A 21,718-nucleotide genomic window follows, 5' to 3' on the forward strand; every position below is an offset into this window, starting at 1 on the left:
TTTCTCTTTTTATGTTTGAAAGAAGCAAAGCCATTAATTGAATCATTAATACTGTAGATTCCATAGAAATCTCTGAAATATTTTGCTCCTTAATATAAGATAAATAGTTTACCTAAATAAAGCATTCTTATACTTTGAGTGGTCTTGTTAATTTTTGTTCAGACTTCTTTATTGTGGTTGACATAGCAACTCAAATAATCCTAACTATATTCTGAATTGCAAAATGAATGGCTTTTCAGTTTTTTTAATTTCAAAAGTATAAATTCACTTCAAAAGTATCTTTAACGTCAGAGCAGGAAAATATGATCACTGGCACTACTAGTATGTTACTCAAGCTAACGAAATTACTTTAAAAAACTATACATGAAATGAGAGAGAATAAACTGTGCTTCAAAAGATATTTAAAAAATGACCTTCTATTTAACCAGAAGTTTTTTAATCAATATTTCTATGCTTTAAAGTGCTAAATATACGTACAAATGTTTGTTAAATCTGCTCCTTATCTGAACTTGCGCTTTCATCTACTTTTGGCCACTGAAGTTTGGCTGCAGTCAAGAAATCCTTTTAAATGCTGTGGAGATCTTGAAGAAAGACAAGAGGCTTTCTAAACCTAATTGTGGTCAATTAAAAATTCCTTATCTTACGAATTCTATGAAGTCACAAAAGTAAATACCGACTGATGCTATCAAAAAAATAACGAACAAACATTTAACAGCTCAAATGGATTACTTATTGGAATAATAATAAAAATTTATTCTATAAACTTTATAACCAAATTTCCTTTCTGAAATTCAAAATTATTACTCTGTTATTTCTATTAATTCCTTTCGATCTGGAAAGAAAAAAAATGCAAAGTATATTGGTGAGTATAAACCATGTGTCGAAAATGGAAATGGATGTGCATATTATTTTCTTGCTAAAAATTCTTCTCTTAATGATCAGGAAATTTTTCGCTAAAAAAATAACGCCGGTAAAACAATTATTAATGCAAAATTTGCGACAAAACTATATTTTTTCTCTTGGTATCATTTTTATTTGCATTTTTTCTCTTGATTGATTTATAATTCAATACACGATACATTAATCTATGAAATTTTGAAAATTAATTAATTAAAGAAATTTTGAAAAAAAAAAGATTAAAACGTAAATAAAATGGAACGTAAATTACATCTGGTGTTTTAAGATATTTGATTGCATTAGAAATTATTTATGAACATTAGAAATTATTATTATATAAATTAACATTAGAAATTATTGTGAGATATTATTTCATGATATTAGGAATATCATATAATACCAAAAATTGTTGTACAGTATGATTATGATATAGTCTACCGTGAATACTCTATCATAAAACTGTACTTTTTCAATCAATCAAGGATTCTGAAGAAAGTTGCAAAGACTCTTAAATGACATATTTGTTTCTAGGAAAATGGTTATAGGGAATTAAATACTATAAAAAATTTATCTGCATCAAATGTTTTCAGTACAGTGTTCGCAATGAGTAATGACTTTTTAGCTTGAAATTTTATTTTCAATGTATTTTAATTGGATCCTAGAAAATATTCAGTATGATGAAACAAGTAGATTGGCATTATTTCATTCTCCTCAACTTTAGAAAGGAATAGATATAATATTTTCTAGTTCGCTTTGCTTCTTTTTTCAAATATGTCTAAATAGTTTTAAGCTTGTTTGTGGTCTTCTGTAAAGTAAATCAATAAATATCTATCATCGTTTGTGCATTATCTAGCTAATATGATTTATATATTAATAGCAATGCTTCAATTCACCACCTGCACGAAAGACGGCAAATTGCATTTCAATTAACTTAAAAATTTTTTTATACATCTAAGAATTTCACTTCAAAAAATCCCAGCGTACCTTGCAATATTTTTTGTTGTACCTCCATTTCCTAATGCTTAAAGAGCAGTTAGTATAAGATGTTACCTGCTACTAAAACATGTAGACGGAATCAGGTACGACATAGCACGGTTGATAACATTCGGAATACAGTAGAAAAATGAGATAAATTGCATTGAATGGCAGAAGCTTCAAACTACATGGTTGAGAAGTATTTTGATAGAAAAAATAATTTTCATTTTAATTAAACAAAAGAAATTTGTGACTGCAAGGAATTTAAGATTTTGAAGATTTTTCTTTTACTTCTTTAAGATTTTGATGATTTATTACTAAAATAAATTGACGAGCTAATTGAGAAATTGAATTATATTGCAGAAATGAGGATTTTTATTTGCGCAAAATTCAGAAGACCACTGATTCCGAACAAAAGAATATTTGACCGCTTTCAATAACTACATTCCGACTCAATGAAAGTAGAATTTGGGGATGTTTCTAGAAATAAACATATAGAAAAAGTCGCTTTAAATGCGAAATGGGAATTCTTTGAAACTTACCTTTCCTTTAAGTAAAGGATGTATGGGATTTGGCTATGAAAATATGTATAGGACGAAGTACATTTTGAAACGTCACTCATCCAAAGATAGCATAGTCACCAATGGTTGCCACCAGTCGGAGAGTTTCAAAAAGTTAAAAGAGAACATTGTGAAGATACATCTGAATATTAGTGATCAGGATAGAAGCTAAAGAGCTGGCTTCTCAAAGGACATAACATACAGAAAGAATAAGAGTTCGCTGTGAAAAATTAACATATGAATAATGAAAATACTTAATACAAAAAAAAATTAAAATATAATAAAAAATAATGCTTTATAATTTTAATTACTCCTTCACAAACACCATCATATTTTTGCTAAAAAATAATATACCGTATATTACATATTATATTTTAACATTAATGTAGATAAGAATATAACATATTATAGACGCCCAAGAGTAGAAGAAAGAATACTTTTAAAAGATCATAGATGAAAATATAATTTTTTCAATCCTATTAATAGTCTTAATACTTTGAAAGCATTCCTCAAAAGTCACACTAAACATCTCAAAGAGTGAGAACGAAAAAATCACTCTCATATTCAAGAATGAATCGAAGATAAAATACATTGAGGTCTGTCATGCACATTTTTGTAAAATGCTAATCATGTTATTTAGTTGACATTCTGACATGCATCTAACACACAAATGACTGCTGCTATACGCTTACAGACAAAATGAGAGTTAAAACCACGTGTTTTGTGATTACAGCACAGATATACGTTTCATAGCAGATTGACTACATTATGTACTAAGTGCTTTGTGTAACAAACACTAATGTAACAAACCACAGAAAGAGAATATATTTATGTGTGAGGAGTTAAAATGAGATTTGAGCATTCACATATCGAAAACGAACACAACATTCAATGAAAGATTTCACTTAAATAGGACTGAATAATATCTAGAATAAAGATATTTACCAATTAGAATCAGAACAACAATATATAATAAAACAAATATCCGTAGAACTAATTAGGCAACGGAATATTTGATATATATCTGATGAATTTCTCATGTTACCAAGTGCTTAGAGTCAAAATATATATATACGACATCGAATTTCACGCTAACAATTAAATAAAATAAGATACATCGAATCACACACATACATCATACGTCTCGATCAACTAGTATTAAACATAAATCGAAACTGGATCAGTGATTGCTATAAAAATTTTAAAAAAACCAGAAAAGAATGTATCTTGCCAAATGAATAAAAAGTTTGCGTTCGGTTCAGGTAGGAAGATACAAACAAAAACCACAGTTTTGAGCATCGAAACACAAGAAGTGAGGTTGCTTGTCGCAAAAAATTGAAAATATGTGCTTTAAAAGGATTTTAAAAGCAGAATAAAAGGTCGAGCACCTATTTTGAGATATACATTAACAGAAAACACGATGAGTAGCTTAAAAGAATGATCTTCAAATCAACCGCGGTGGTACATTAGAGAAACACTGCTCTAACCAATAGTGCCCTTCGTAGCGAAGCCGACGCTTCAATTCTCGGTCTAGACCAAGAAATTGATAGGCCAAGGAACCGCTTTTCACCAGCGAATGATTCATTACTACAGCATCATCGCCATTGAGTGAAACGGCTCTTCAAAAGACATCCTCTGATAATCAGAAGCAATTTTTTTTACCAAGCAGAGAGCCCGGACTGTCACTCCGAGGTACCAATGACTGTGCAATCGGTATCGGTGCCAGATCCAGTGCGAATCACTGAATTCACACGCCGGATTGCTTCAGCAATGGTGGGTGCTGCGATGCTCTGGTAGGAAGGGGGCAATTCGTCCTCTCCGTTGTTCTCATTCAGGCTGCCGGGGGATTCGCTATCCAGGGAGTACTGGGGCTGGATCAAGGGAGGGATCTTGGTCACATCGAACATCTTCTCCGGGTCCAAGCCAGAGCCAACAGATTCTTTCTTGTCCACTTGTCTGCGGGTGCTACGAAGGGTGAAGTTGATGGTACGGGCCCGGAAAGACTGCAAGTCACGGTCGGATCCTAGGCCGGCGCAGTGTAGGACTGAGCGGAAGGCCCTCTTGAAGTCGCGACTCGAGCAAGCATAGATGATGGGATTCAAGCAGCTATTAACGTATCCGGTCCAGAAGAAAATATCAAAGAGCAGACTAGGAATGTAACATTGGCGGCAAATAGTTCCTGAAAAGAAAAAAAAAGACAGTTTGTAATGAGACAGACCGATAAACACGTATTCTTTCATTTAAAATTTCATTATCGGTCGTAAGATCCCAATCTATTTTGTTGTTTCTTATGGCACTTGCCACGGACAAGCCCGCTGTTACGAAGACAGCGATTTTAAGTCGGAGGGAGAGCGTCTCTTGTTTTTATAGTAGCGCCAACTAGGGCCAAGAGTACGACTTTGCTACTCACGCATTACTCATTCGCTTGCACAACCCCTTTTTACAGCAGGCCACATTCACACATCTTACAGATAGAACAACGGAAGAACAACCATGCCCAAACCGGGGACGCCCAGATCACGGGGAAGACGCACTACCCCTATGGCAGGACGCCGGCAAGTTCACAATCTAAAAAATAGTTTTAATAACTCAAGTTTGTATAAAAACTATATTTTTCTACATAGAAAACTATCACTGAGTATACTAACGATTTTCTTATATTAAATTTTTTTTTTAAATCGCAAGTTTCAAGTAATTTTGCTTTGAATAAAATATGCCTTGTTGACATATTTATCCAAATACATCTTCAGAAATTACATAGTTCAACTAATTAATTTAATTTAATATTATTCATTTAATTATTTAATTTAATTTAAATAATAAGTTAATTAATTTCAATTATATAAATTAACTTTTTTTCATTCTTTATCTTCTCTACCTGGACATGCATGTGCAAAAGGAGTGAAGCATACGGTGACATCAAATGACCGGAAAAAATATTACAGCAAATAATTATAAAAATTAAAAATTCTCAGTTATTTCGTAATGTCAAAATTCTAAAGCGAGAATTAAACATCTGAATAAATGTTTCAAGCAATATACAATGCTATCTCATCTTTTATACTTAATCATTTTTAATTTCAAAGAATAACTTTGAAAATAAAAAAAAATCATGACACTGTAAACTGAGGCAACTTTGTCAGTTTTTGAAAAATATGTTTGATTTCTTACTAAACAATAAAGGAGTTAATGATTTCTTTGCTCAGACAAGACATTTAAAATAGCCCTTTTGCACGTTTTAACCCTTTACATGATGTATATAAACTTAATGGTTCTGATCAGCGCATTTATTTTCAATTCGTTGGAAAAATGCTGCAGGCGCAATTCATTCAAACATACCCCAAAACTACTTGTTTGTTTAAATAAGCATATAATTCTATTTCAGAATCATTTTTAACCTTAAATTTTATGTTACCTTTCGGTTTAATAATATAACTTGGCAAGGCAGCAACAAAAATCTAGATGAAAATAGGGCAATAATATTTTTAATTACTTTGTTTTTAGAAATATGCTGAAACCACAAGTATTGCAACAAGTATTTCGACTAATTTAATTAAGATTGTATCATTTTAATGAGAGAAATGGCTAACTCTGAATTTTCTAATGCAATTTATATTAAATCTTTTCGTCTGAAATAATTTCATTTCCACATCATATCAGAGCTGTTCTGCTAGAAAGCTCTTCTAAAACAAATTAATATGCTTTAGAGATGGAACAGAAAAATCAAGCAAATTAAGCTGATTTAGAAATTGGTAACTAAAGCTAAGTGTCCGTTTTATTAATGGTGTTAAATATAGTTTTGAATATATATAGATCGTTTAACGGAAATAGAAAGCTTAATCAACAGAAAAAACATATTATTTAAATTATATACTTTTTTTTTAGTAAATCGACAAATTAAAAGACATTTAATTTCATCTCAAAAGCTACATTTCAAAAGACTCAACGGTAGCTTAAATTTCTCAGACACTTTTTATAGAAATAATTTTTACACAAAAAAAATTACCTATTATATTAAAATCGTTTTAAGAATTTATTTGCAAAGCTAAGCCAAACAAAAATGGAATTTTAACTCTATATCGAATTAAATAATCGCAAGAATTCGTCATTTGAAAGTAAACATGTTTTTAATGAATGCATGAATGATTTTTGCCAATGATAGATTCCCATACAGTAAAATTTCCCGAGTCTTTGATACAAGATATTTCCAATATAATTTTTGCTTATCAAGAAAGATTAAAATATGTATGAAAGGCAAGCAAGAGCTTTATTGATACAAAATCTGAAAAATTTTCTTTTCTAATAAAAGCATACTTTTGCGCTGCTTAAGCAAGTTCCATTAAATGAAAAAAATTATCAAAAGCACACTATTATGAAAATGTTAACAAATATAAATGTTTTTAATTGCAAATATTTTCTACTTAATATATAATTAATTGTTAGAAATATTAGGAAACGCTGAAATTAATTTTTTTTCATTAAAAAGTAGCCCTAAGAGTAAGGATTCAAATTTTAATAATTCTTTTAATCAATTAATTTAATTAAGTTCTAAAAATTAAAACAGTATTCATTGAAGAAAGATCATAGATGTACATTATTTGCAAATTGTGATATAAGAAAATAAAACAATGGAATTGATAACAAAATTTCATCTTAGCATACATAGATTTTAAATAAGAGTGAAAAAACGCTTTTTAACATTAAAACGCATTAACATTACTAGCATAAAGAAAAGGAATAGCAGACACAGCAGTTGAAAAACAGAATCGCGTATCAGAAGTTAATCATTTCTTTATTTAAATTAGGAATATCTACAGATAGTTTAGTTGCACTCACTTAAAACATACAAAATTCACCTTGATTGCAGAGTATGTGTAGAATAATTGTATATGTCTTCAGCGGAATTTACTTTCTACTTTTTTTATCTGCTTTCAAATTTCTAATCGTATCGGATGCACCAAATATAGGATGAATATAGTTAAAAATGTGCAACAATAATGGAAATTAAAGATATGTGGAATAAATGAATGAGCATTTAGAATGATGTTAAGCGATTAACGTCTGTAACAAACATATGTTCTGTAAACGTATCTGTTGTGTTGTTGTGACTTATGGCACTGTGCAAGCCCGCCGACAAGATCAGCGATTTAAGCCGAGTGAACGTCCCTTGTTTTTACAGCAGCGCCAATTAGGGCCAAGAGTACGACTTAGCTACTCACGCGCCACAACCCTTTTTACGGGGCGGATTTCATTTATACATTTCATTCACTCATCCACAGATCGTAATTTAGACCTGAATCAGAGAACGACCACCTCTGAACCAGTAACCCGCAGTGGTATTACTCTCGACATGGAGGACTTTGTGACCACGACCGATTTATTATTTTGTTCTTCAATATCAGCAAACAAGCAAAATAATTGAACAAAATCTTCAATAGCAAATCTTATTACAACATCTGAAGCCTTTTTTTAGGTGGAGAACAAAGCTCTTATCAGAAATAATAGGCTATGGAAATTACTTTTTGCAAGAATTTTTGTTCCCCAGGTAATATTAAATCGAACTCTTTTTTTTTTTTTTTTTACCAATTATTAAAGCTTCATGCAATGTATTTTTCTCCATGTCATAGAGTAAAAAGCTATTTTATCTCTGCATTACATTCTATTGGACATTCGTTTAAAGAAACAGAGTCAAACTGTCGATTGAAATTATACAACAGTTGTATTTGCACGCAGGTTTTGTAAGATGAAATATAATAATAGAAATAAATAATGCTACGCAAACACTTCTTTATTGGGTTACGAAAAATTAGAAAATATTATTTATTTAAAATATGGGTGTCAAAACACATCAATACTTTAAGAGAACTGCAATTTGAAACACATTTAACTTGCTTACTGAAAATATGGATTGGTGAAACTTATTTCATTTATTTGATAAACATAGCACTCTTTTTTGACTTTTATCTAACAGTTGCTTCCCAATAAAGTTGTTTCTTTTAGGTAAAAATGTCATAGTTAGGATGTGTCAAGACACACCTATTTGAAATTCTTAATTTAATGAGATTATGTATGCGTAGAATAATGATCTTTTATACTTTCAAACCTGTGCGGATGACTTGATTTCATTAATTAAAGGCGATACTAGGAAAAAATTGGAATATCTATAGCATCAGTATTGAAAACCCTCGCGTAAAAGCTGAATATGGTATTAAAATTTACAATTCCATTAGGAAACATCTTTTCGATTGCTTTTAGTAGAACGCAAAATAAATGTAAATAAGAAAGCAAGTCTCTTATTACTTAAAAGAGTCTAATTTTAAATGAGATATTAAAAGTAGCTGATAGTATTCTTTACCTAAGCATAAGCTCATATTGTTAATTTATATGAAAAATTTATGTTTTAAGCAGCGGGCGCATTTTCTTTGAAACTTTCTGGCATACTTTAATATAAAGGTCTTATCAACCTCCCCACCCATTGAAATTGTGGATCTTGGGTAAGGTAGTAAAAACCTTGCATGGCATTAGCCACCAGAAGTTAAAAAATACAGATCTTTGGCGTAAATCTAGCATCGAATATGTATTTTGGAAGCCTTTTTGGCGATCAAATTAAACCAAAATTTGGCTAGGAACTACAGTTGTTACCACAAGATTTCAACGAATTTCATTCATTTAATTCATCTTATTTATGAGTTATTACGGTCCCTCGGTCACCTCGTAAGCTTCCGGTATATTGGTTCTCTCCACCCTAGGGTGTACACGTACGGGTGGGGTTGGCTACCTCACATCGATGATGGGCCGTGCTTCTTTAGGGAAGGGTTTTACCGTGGCCGGTCATGGCCTTCGAACTCAAACACAGTTCCCGCCAGAGTTGCTGTCGCAGCGGTCCGGTCATTCAAGTTTTTCCGTGTGCCTTCGGGCGGGTCGGAGTAGTCAGTTTATGATTATGAGTTATTACGCTTATATGCATGCAAAAGTATTAATCGGAAGATGATCAATCCACTTAGAGATTTAGTTCAAAATTTGATTAGAATCTATCTTTTAAATGCTAAATATGTGTCCTAAACTTTATCTACCTAGCTCTTTGCATTTTAGAGACATCGAGTTCATTTGTAAACGAACAGCCAGACAGAGACTTCATATGAATGGATTTCTTTCGAAATTTTGGCATAATTATATTCGATTTGATCACAAAATTTGGCCGTTAGTCCATATACCAAATTCCATCCGTCTAGCTCAAAGTGTTTTTGAGTTATCGGGTTTACAGATAGACATAATGCCAAAAATGTGTATTTTAAGAACTCATCCTGCATCTTCGAAGGATGCAGATCACTTCGTGTTGATTGTTTTCATGCAAAATATTTTTATTTCTCCGGAGGCACGAATTAAAAACGAATTCACCAATTTTGTTTTAAAAATGTCTTAGGAAACATTTTATCTCTGTTGAATCCTAAAATTAATTCGAAATTGTAGATTAGTTTAGTTTAGTTCTATTAACAGCTAACTTGGGACGGACCTCGTAATTTTGAACCGCTGTCAGATGACGAGGACGAAACTTAAGCTGGCACCCCCTCTCGAAAGTTTTCATTTTTTGGTTTATTCTTCAGATAATCATAGGTGCTTTCGAAGAGTTTTGTCGGAGAAATTGCTTACCTTCTTCGAAACTTTGAGGACTATGAATTTTGTTTTATTTCCACTCCGTAATAAAAAAAGGCATGTTCTGCAAGTGAAGAAAATTCAGATTCAAATTTAGTAAGAAACCATTCTTGACTTAAAAGATTTCGTCTAAATTTTAAAAATTTGCATTTAAGTTTTGATTTTTTGATTAATTCTTTCTTAGTTATATTAGCATTCGACTGCTTCAATTATTTTCACGCAAAATAAAAATTCTTAGAAATGATTTATTTTCTACGGAGAAAGTAGAAAAGTATAGATTGAATTGGAGTGAAAATCGTTATCGAAATCTGCTTCAAGAATCGTGAATTTATTTATATGTAACTCATAACTAGGAAAACTAATATTTCTATTTATCTCTTTCTTAACTCGGAGAACAATTCAACTGTTTTTAATTTATTCTGCTTCTTTCTATCGGATCAATTTCCCTTTTTTTTCCAATTTCAATTAGCTGCGTACAACCATTATTTATTTCCCAAGAAGAAGAGCTGGAACAGTTCAATAATATATATCATTATTATATGTTTTCAATTGTGTCTAAAGAAAAATTTATCAACAGGACAAAGGGCAAATTATATATTGTGCCAATGTTTTGAAACTATATGTAAAATTTAATTAGGCTCAATTTTAAATTGGAAGTGACATAAAGAGATTCTAAAATACAAAGAATACAAATTCATTGTTCATTTCTCCTGAAGCTCTCTAGTTAAGCTCCTTCAGAGTTTTATATATAAATCTTTTTTTAATATAATATTATCAGGTATATGGCTATCAGTAACAGTCACTTACTGATTCATTACAAAATCAGTCATACTGATGACTGATTTTCAAATAAAAGAAGAGTAATGTAATATGCAATGGTATCAAAGATTATTGTTCATCTTGCGTTATTGGTTAAACGGATATTTTTATCAATTTGTTTTATTTAATGAATGCGTTCCTTAAAGTAGTTTATATGTTAAGTTAAATTTATAGGTTTCGTAATTCTATAATAAGAGCAAAATTCCTTTTTCAATTTGTGTGTGTGTTTTCTCAAAACATCAAATAAAAATACTTTGCACAATTCAGTCCACCAAAAAAATATTCGGAATATTTTTATTGCCCGTAATCTATATAAGTTAAATTCAAGAAAAATATTTATTTCGACTCTTAAATATGCTCTCATGCTCTCTTTAAACATATATATATATATATATATATATATATATATATATATATATATATATATATATTTGCATAATTTTCATTTTTTTTTCTTTTGCAAACCCGATTGTTTCAACTTTTAAATGATTCAGCATAATAAGAAACAGTCAGATATAAAATTTTAGACAAACAAAATTATTGAAGATATATGAAAAAACAATTTAAGGATAGTCTCAATATAATTAAATGCAACAAATAGATCTCTCTATTAAAACTTTTCTTTATTCAAGCATTCATTTCAATTGTTACTCTGTAACTTTTCTCTAAAAAATATTAATTTTTTTTCTAAAGTTTGACGCAAACTAGGAATGAAACAGGACTAAATGATAGTTCAAAATGAATGCTTTTATTTACATATTTTATTACCGAATAATAATAGTTAAATTTGGCGACTCGTCATCTCAGAAACTGCTGCAAATTGCAATCTTAATAAATAATATTTTACCTTTAAGTAGCATTTAAAATTCAAACCCGGATATGAAATTTGTTATTAATGAGCATTGCTGTATCTCTTGCATTTCTTAAATGTTTTTTTTCAATATTTTCGTTTCTTTTTTTTTTCTATTCAGGAAGATAACAAATTATCTACAACACCAACTGTCGATGCATCATCTCCATCACAAAGTGAGTATGTGAAATAAAATGATGCATTTTCTTGCGTTACATTCATATAGCCAAACATGCTTCGAATAAATTTAACTGAGATTTTCGCAGGGACTGGAATTACTTGCTTCAAGACATTTGAACAATGCTTAAAACTTGCATAGAATTACCTGCATTTTTTATAATCAAATGTTCTCTTTGTGAAAGTGCAGTTTTTGAAGATCTGCAACTTTCATCGTTTTATACATTTAATAATTAAGGACAATTGATCAATATGTATTGTAAGGCCAGGATAGTACAAACTCTCGTGGGCAGCAGATCGAGCAGTTTATAACTGTCTCTTCCTTATTAATAATGATGAGAAAACGCACTTCCATAAAACCACACGTACCTTCCATTGTCTCGTCCAGGCCTTAAGTTCTCCGAAACTACTACCGTTGTTGACCTTTGTGGTTAACAAGATTTACATAGTGCTGATCATTACCCTATTGTTATCTCCAATGTTGATATGGTCTTCTGCGTTTTCTATTCCAGTGGGCAAACTGGACTGCTTTCTCGCAGTTGACAGATGTCACTGAGAATATGATCAGTATTGCTGACAGATCAAAAGCTATACAACTTGTCACTGAAACCATAAAGAATGCTACAAATAGCAGTATTCCAAAATATTTCCAACGTCTGTGAAAATGGTGGAATGAAGAAACAATCACAAAAAACGAAAGTGTCTTTGGAATATATTTCGAAGGTACACTACTACAGAGAGTTTTATAGCTTTTAAAAAAGCCAAAGCGCTAACTCGTCGCATTCGGCGCCGTAGTCAAACGGAATCATGGATTAATTTTGTATCATCCATCACATCCACTGCTCCCAGTAAAAATTTGCGGGAAATGGTTAAAGCTGCTAATGCGGTTTATCTTGAAATTCTCATTTCTACTTTAAAAACAGGGAATTTGATGCATTCTGCCCCGTTAAATGTAGTTAATATTCTAGGCCAAGCATGCGAACGCGTTTCCGCAATTAATTCTTATAGTCCTGTTTTTACTGACAATGAAAAATCACGCGGAACGGTGGCCTCTGCGTTTTAATGTCGGACGTACCTTTTTCATATAATTGTGAATTTATGATGTTAAAACTGGAAATGGTCTTGTCTCAGAACCATGATACCAGTCCTGAGCCAGATGAAATCACTTATAAAATGCTTCGCCATTTGAATATAACTTCCCTGTCTATTTTTTTTTTTTTTTTTTTTTGCATTTATTTAAATGAATACGGACTGAACAGAAGTACCCTTCACAATGACAGGAAGCTATTGTGATTTCAATCATACAATCTGGCGAAGATCCATCCAACCCTTTGAATTAAAGGTCGATTGCTCTTAACAAACTGCCTTTATAATACCTTCGAGTGCATAGTCAATGCTCGTCTAATCTTCAAATCGGTGAAAGGATGTATTCCCCCGTTGCAGAGTGATTTCTGTAGAAGTCGGTCTACTTTTGACAAACTCGTGCACAAATACGCAATGCGGTTTTTAGGAGGAGTTACCTTATCCCCATATTTTTTGACACAGACAAAACGCATGACAGTGCCTGGCGCTATGGCATACTTTAAACAATTTTTAATCTGGGTTTTAGGGGTAATTTGCCCATATTTTTACAAAACATTTTATCACAATACACTTTTTGTCTTCGAAATGGTAACTTTTATTCTGATCACTTTATTCAAGCTGAGGGAATTCCTCAAGGAGAAGTCCTCAGTGTTTCATTATTTATAGTGCATCTTAGTCAAATTTTAAATCATTTACCTTCATCTATTAACGGAAGTCTTTACGTTAACAATCTGCAGATCTTATGCCAGAACAGTAACATGATACTAATAGTGCAACAATTACAAAACGCATTAATAAATTGATAGCCTGTTGAGATAACAATGGTCACACACACACACTTATCTCATCACAGAAGAGTGGTTGCGTGCACTCCTATCGTAAAAGAAACATTCACCGTAATCACATAAGAAATATTCCTGTTCCTATGGTAAAGGAAATTCTGTTTTTGTTAACGATTCTCGATCGAAAGCTTACCGTCCTTCTATATATCTTACACCTGAGGAAGAATTCGGATCGAACGTCCCTACTCCGTGTTTACCAAGCAGTATTTCTTTCTCGAATCGATTAGGGGTGTATGGTTCTGCCCGTTCATCTGTTTTGCGGCGACTGAATAATATTCACTACATTGCTTTGTGCATTTGTTCTGGTTCGTTCCGTACAGTTAAGGTGTAAGAAATTATCTGCAATATTTTATTTTGGAACAAAATTTGTTCTGAAACATCCCTTAAGTAAAATGTCACTGCCTATTGATCTTTGCCGACTTTATTTATAACCGTTCCTCCCACATTCTTCCACTTTGTGAGAGAGCTAAAATGCGCATGCATGCCTCGGACTTTAACATTATTCGTGTTAAAGCTGTTGAATCTTTTAGCTTCCCATTCTGAGATATCCGACAATTTTCGTTTATGAATCCTTTGACTGGATTCGAGAAAACCTCAACAGCTCTTGCTGTTTTCCAACAATTCTTTCTACATTATCACTATCGGTATTCGTCTTTCTTGCCAATTTTTAAAGTGGCTCAAAATCAAATAGATTTGCTAGTTGTGGCATCATATTTCCATCTGATAGACTGAGTCACCGTCTTCGCAATTGCTGCTTATTATTTACTGCTGAATTAGTGGTAATTTTCTGCGCTCTCCAGGAAATTTCACCCTTTACTAAGCATATACTATTTACTATCTATACTAATAGCCTGAGTGCTTTATTAACACATTCACACAGCTTATTGATTCCTTTTCTGTTTTCCCTCAGTATTTTTATTGTTTTTCATTTTGTTGATAATCGGTATCTCAAAGTGAGGAAGAACAGAGCATGGAAACTATAAAAAGGAAAGTAAGCAAATAAGACAGAACACAAATGCAACGTTAAAAATAATTTCAGGATATTATACAGCTCAGTAGCCTTAATAGACAAGCCGCTCCTTGATGTAAATAGTATTTCCGAGGCATTTTTTTTAAATCAAAATTTCTGGGTAAGTTTAATATTAATAAATTAAGCTTATGGTAAAAAGATTTTGAAGAAGCAGAAAAGTATAAGAAAGATGCTTATTTTCTGAAGCATTACTTTATAACTGAAACCAAAATGGTGTAATGCTTTTGATTTACATGTTAAAATTTCTATTAAACGATGCTTTAAATCATTTTTAACAATATTTTGTAAGTATCGTTTTACCAGAAAGAGTCTGAAGAAAGAATAATTAAGTTATTACAACATTTCTAAGCTATAGTTTCATTTTTTTAAATGATATTTTGTGAAAGATTAGTAACTTTTGACAAAGACTAGAAACACTGTGTTATCGATACTTTTGTGTTTGATACAATAATGTTTCATTCATTCATGTATTTAATACTATTTTAAAACATATTTTGGACAGAGTTTTTCTTCTGTGTTTTTCCACTAATTAAGGATCTTACAAATCATTTCTACCACAGCAAGTTGGTCTCATTTGCACTAAAAAAAACTTCATTTGAAATAGAAAACAGATTATGTTATATGTACCGATTGCTTCTTCCTTCCTTTACTTTAAAAATAAATAAATTTTAATCTAATGCAGCGCTAAAAGTTGCTTTGTTTTCCGTTCCGTTTCAGCAATTTTTTGTTCCAGCCAGAGAATCTTTTTGCAAAGTTGAGATGTTCTTGTAAGATAGAGAAACTCGTACTGTTCTGAAAACTTTTGGTAATTGTTACATATCTTTAAAACTATTTGACGGAAATGGGTAAAATTTGGCACAGTGAGGCTTCAGGATTGCTTCGATTGGATTCAAAATGTGAACTTTTTTTCAAATATGTTTAACTTATGAATGCAAAAACTAGTAAAAAATATGAAACATAATTTCATAATCTTTAAAATGCTTAACATTTGTCTTGTTTATTGGGGTTATTTTTATATAAAGTAAGAATTATTGTCAAAGATTCGTTATATCATGAAATATAATGAAAAAAAACTTGAACTTCAATTTAATGTTAAGATTTGAATACTTCAGTTCCTTGTAATATATCAATAGTTTACATAAAATTACAAAATATTTCACGAGCCATTTTGTTTAGATTTTATTAATTACGAATATTCGAGCTATGCATTCGAAAGCAGGTGATTTTATCTAAAAAATTGCCTTTGCATAAATTTAAATACGAAGAAGTGCCCTTGTGTGAAGAAATACTTCATACACTTATAGAGAACATTTCAACGCAGACATTTGTTTATAACTCTGTTATGCGGTAATTAATTTCAGAATAATGAGGAGTATCAAACTACTTTTTTTGACGAATTGAACAAGAAATATTTACTTATAAATATTTTACACTTCTGTTTAAAATTATATATTTGTTTGCTTAAATGCTTGTTTCACAATCTCATCTTTGTATAGAAAATTACTAGTAGATTTGCTTATGCTTCCATGAATAATTCTTTAAAATGCATATGCAAATGCAAGAATATCATGAAGCCAAGCAAAACCTGTTGCTTATATAAATAGATGCTTTATGGTTATTCTTAAAAATAATTCATATAGAACATTGGCGGGACATGTGAAATATTTCAACGTTAAAAACTATTTTATTTCTATTCAACCCGCACATTAACGTAATGCGGGATTATTTCTTTGCTAATGATTCATTCCTTATGTATTTTTTTATGTTAGAAAAAGTTATGGCTGTTATTATTGCTGATTAATAATTATATTCAGAAAAATTACGATTTATTAGAAGTTATCGATTTATAACGAACAGCGCTTTATTTATGAACAAAGGGAATACTCTCAAAATAAATAAACTGCTTTAAAATAATCTAATTTAATTGTTTTTAAGTTGAAACATATAGTATCGACTTGATTTCATACACAAAATATTTTACTTCAACATAATATATGTATTCTTTCAATACTTTTAAAGATATTACATGATCATTTCAATTAATCACTGTCTAATTTTTATTCAATTGATTTTACAAACTGAATAACAACTACAGATTATGCGGTTTTCTAGATAAAGTAGTCTATCCATATACTTCTGGCGCTTAGCTGAACATTACTGTTCATGTAAACACTGGAGAATATCATTTGTATTCATGAGGCAGAAAGGAAAATCATGTTGTTTGCTAGTGTCACGCCAACATAAAGCATGGATAAGTTAAGATTGTTTTGAATCTGCCAGAAACATGCACATTTTCTATTAGAAAAAAAGTTTGTTCTAATGTGGTAAGAATCCAAAAAAAAAAAAAAAAAAATTTCGAAATATCTTTCTTTTTTGGAAAATAGGCATTTAAAAAGAATGGAGTTGAAAATATATCAAAGATAGGATTGAAGGTGGTAGGGCTTTTATTTAATGCTGTTATTGAAGGAAATTACAATAAAATTTTCCAACAACTGTAGCTTTTCAATACATAATGATAAGATAAGAAAAATTATATGTAGAAATATGCAGGGTGTGAACACTTTCTATTGAATGTACTTCAATTGTTAGGGTTCTCTATTTAGAGAATAAGAGAAATTTTTTGGAGGAAAATTTGGTTTTTTTAATGAAAAATATTAGAACTTTAGCTGAAAATACTTATAATTAATTAGGGATGTTTTTTACATCAGGGATAAATTAAGGATTTTTTTAATGTAAGTTGTAGTAATTAGAGATATTTTTTACAAAACTCTAATAAGGTCCAACATAAAATAGACTGAAAAATCACACATAAAACAAAATAATATCAATTAAAAGCCAAAAGTGTTTCAAAAATTGGAAATTTTTTCATTCAAAATGAACTTAAAATATTTAGAATTTTATCATATAATATCTTCGAAATCTTGTAGAAAACTTAAGAAAAATATTACCAAATTAAAAAAAATATTAAGTTTAATGCAAAAAGAATCAAAAAGACAGAAATGATGAATCCGGTCTGAAGACTAGTCTTCAGGCCGGATTTATCATTTCTGTCTTTTGATTCTTTTTGCATTGAACAATATTTTTTTTTTCTGATTTGGTTAAGTTCATCTGTGTTTTAATGATAGCAACATTGGCACTCTCTAAATACAATGCATTTTTTATTAGTTTGGTTCAGAAAACATTTATTTTTAATTAAATTTCATAATGATTGCATTTTTGATGAATTTCTTAAGAAAAATATTACCTAATTCCTGAATTAAGAAATATGCCATGTTTCTGCCCAATTTTTAAATATTGCAGTTGGGCTGATAATCAAAATGTAATTTTCAATTTTTTTCACATAATGAAGCATTAAACTAACTAAAATCCTTTTAAATGAATGCTCATTCTGGAGTCCATGATCTACGGAACATAGTGAGAAATTATTATAACAAATTTAAATAAAAATATGCATTCGATTTTAAGCTATGGGGTTTTCCGTAAAAAGATTTTACAAAAATTTAGAATATGAAAAAGTAGCTTTTAAAGATATAATTAGCTTTGAAACGTAAATTCCTCACCCATATAAAATCTTGTAACTTATTAAAGAGTTCCATGAAAGAAACTATTCAGAAAATAAGAATATTGCAAAAATATTCGAAATTTTAACCAAAAATGGATTTTTTCAGTATAGTGGTCTACCTTAACCAAATACGATTTTAATTAAATATGCTACCGAAATTTTCTGAAAAGATAAAATATTGTTATCAAACTTTTATTAAAAGTCTTTGCAGCTGTTAAGAATACAAACATATTTCTGACTTCAAAAATAAACTGTCTTGGAAACTAAACTTTCGAGTGCTTTGTTCAAAATGAAAATCTTAAAACGAATTTTTCCTTGATGAAAATTCTGAAATTCTGAATTTTTTAAAACTAAACTAGATTTCATCCATCGATCACCGTTTGGTGAAAGTGAGAAAATTATATAAAAATTTACAAAAAATAAAATAAAAAATTGCATTTTTATTGAGTGCCAAACTTTAAATTGCTCGATAAAATCTAAAGAAGTTGAGTACAATAATTAATTACTAAAATCTCAAAGCTAAAGAATTTAATATTAATGGTTTAAAATGGAATAAGAAAATTCAGAAAAAATCTGAAAAATCCGCAAAAACGTTGTAATAAGTTTGAAAATGCAATTTCCAATTTTAAATTATCGTCATGAGAAAAGATGGTAAATTTTTTCCCTATGATCTGTGGGATGAGTATTAATTCTAAGAGTTCACCGAATTAGCGATAGTCATTTCTAAATTCTCATATTTCTCAAAAGAAATCTTCGTAGTTTTTACATGATGTCAAACAAAGCAGTTAAATCCTTAATTAATCCTAAAATCTGTGTAATTTTTATTTCTTTATGAGAATCGTTATGTTTTGTATATTTCAAAGGTAATATCTTATGGGATTTAGAGAAGAAAGTTTCGGGCACTGGATATCTGATTATTTTACAAAACTTATGATGAGATCTGTACCAATATTGGTAAATGCATATGAGAATTCAGCTTAAGTGTGAAGATATTTTCAAAATTTCTACGGCGAAAGATATTTTCAGAACAGCAATGTAGCTAATAATTACTGAAATTATTCGAAGTTTAACAAGCTATAGAATTTTTGGATATGGAATTTCATAATTCAACTTGACAAATATAAGAAGTTATAAAGTTTTAATGCAGGGCAAGAACGTAAGAAAGTGTTCTTCCTTTCAGTTTGCATACATTACGTCTGATGCATATTCATAGTTGTCGCTGGCTACTTCACAATTTTTCCAAGTACCGCGCAGTAATTATTTTGGAAATGGAATGGAAAGTAAAAAGTGGCTTTAACTTCATCAGTTACTTTAATTTGAGAGAAGCCATTAGATCTCCAGAGAGAGGCTTACCAATTTGTGTTACAAAAGTACCACTTCCATTTATAGCTTTTTAACAAAGAGAGATACTATATAAAATATTTCCTTAGAAAGACATTGGCTGACAGCAACTGAATCAAAGCATATGATTATGACGCATAATATCGAGTTTTTATTTTGGTCAAGTGTGTTTTTTGTCAGAAAAACTATCTCTATATTCAAAGAGATTAGCTGAAATTGATAATTTCTTTGAAAAGCATGATGACGGATTAAAACAAGATTTTTTTTTTCAAAATATGAACAGCTTATAAGTAATTTTTGTGGATTCAAAAAAAAAAAATCGTTGCATTTCAATATTATATGCTTGTGAAGACACCTTTTCTAGCAGATACCCGGTATCACGGTATAGAGACTGAAGACCCTTACTAAGAGTTTCCAGTTCGTGTTTATTTTATAACTAATAAAATGAGTTAATGAATATAGGTTTCGATAATACATAAATCTGATAACAGCAGGGATACTTTTATAACAAAATTTTATTTCTAAGCGAATCCAAAGACTCAATAGTATAAATTATTCCGATTGGTAACATTGGTTATGTTACCAATCGGAACAAAACCAATTATTCGATTAACCCAACAAAGTATTCGGCTTAATCGGAAATCAATATTTTCAAAAAAAATTGGTATTTAAATAATTTCTATAAAATAATAAAAATTAAAACACAAATTAAAATTAAAATACCAACTTTATACATAAAACCTTCTAATTTCTTCTCAGTTTTCACATTTTAGTTAGTTTTTCACAGTTTTTTCAGCACATTTTAATTAGTTTTATTTTTGAATCTCGATTTTATACTTCACTTATTTAATACCCCCAATAATATGGTTTCATGCAACAGGGATATCTTCAATTTGATCTGCAACACCTGTATTGCGTTCTGAAGTCTCGCACTGCAGAAAAGGGAATTTTTAGGATAATTTTTTTTCACTAGTCTGTCATCTCTTCATGCATCTTAAGAATTCAATAATGTTTCGGATGTGGTATTTTCTCAACAGATTGAGAAAAATTTATTTTATATTGAGAATTATTATTTTTGAAGCTCGATTTTATATTTCACTGATTTAATACCCACAATAATATGGTTTCTTGCAACAGGGATATCTTCAATTTGATCTGCAACACCTGTATTGCGTTTTGAAGTCTCGCACTGCAGAAAAGTGAATTTTCAGGATTATTTTTTTCCCCACTAGTCTGTCATCTCTTCATGCATCTTAAGAATTCAATAATTTTTTGGTTGTGGTATTTTCTCAGATTGAGAAACATCTAAGCATTAAGCTCTAAAGCTTCTCAGTAAAAAAAAAATGTATAAAATCTTATATTGATCTTGAAAAGGTATGTATAGGTGGTATGCTAAGATGCTAATCATTCAAAATGGTTTCACAGATTGACAGATAATTATATTAGTTCATTTAGGGAACAGGCAGATAAAGATTCTGTTCATAATTTTCGCAAAGTTGAATTCAAAACCTTAACACACAAAAGAAAATGCCATTATAATAAATATAGCATACACAATATCACTTTATTTTTATTTTCATCATACATACAGAGAAACTATCTATAACGATATTGTAGGGACCTAGAAAAGATATTGTTATAGACAAGTTTACGTCATAAACAGGTTGAACATATAAAATTATATTTTTACTTTTCACTTTTAAAATCAACTTTTATTTGAAAGTTTTTAAAAGAAATTCAAAATAATTGAGCATCCAAATGATTGATTGAAAGTTCAGATAAAATATCCTTAACTTTAGTAGATGTTAAAACTTCATCGAAGAAAAATGGTACATATTCTCACAAATATTCACTTTTTTAGTATATTTTACGAGTTTTTTCTAGCGCCCTCAAATTATATTAACATTTCTTTGTCCTGTAAATTGACAC

At 30.2% G+C, this 21,718-nt stretch overlaps 1 protein-coding gene across 3 annotated transcripts in view; it reads right to left on the reverse strand.

Annotated features, from left to right (window-relative positions):
- Positions 1-2,853: 2,853 nt before the first annotated feature.
- Positions 2,854-21,718, reverse strand: part of LOC129960930 (alpha-1A adrenergic receptor-like) — a 130,603-nt gene continuing 111,738 nt past the window's right edge. For all 3 annotated transcript variants that reach the window (XM_056074681.1, XM_056074680.1, XM_056074682.1), the window contains one exon: positions 2,854-4,611. In XM_056074681.1, the coding sequence (XP_055930656.1) occupies positions 4,115-4,611 (497 nt within the window). In that variant the 3' untranslated portion in view covers positions 2,854-4,114. The remainder of the gene's footprint in view (positions 4,612-21,718) is intronic.

This window comes from Argiope bruennichi, chromosome X2, assembly GCF_947563725.1.
Source record: "Argiope bruennichi chromosome X2, qqArgBrue1.1, whole genome shotgun sequence".
In the NCBI taxonomy this organism is placed as follows: Eukaryota; Metazoa; Arthropoda; class Arachnida; order Araneae; family Araneidae; genus Argiope; species Argiope bruennichi.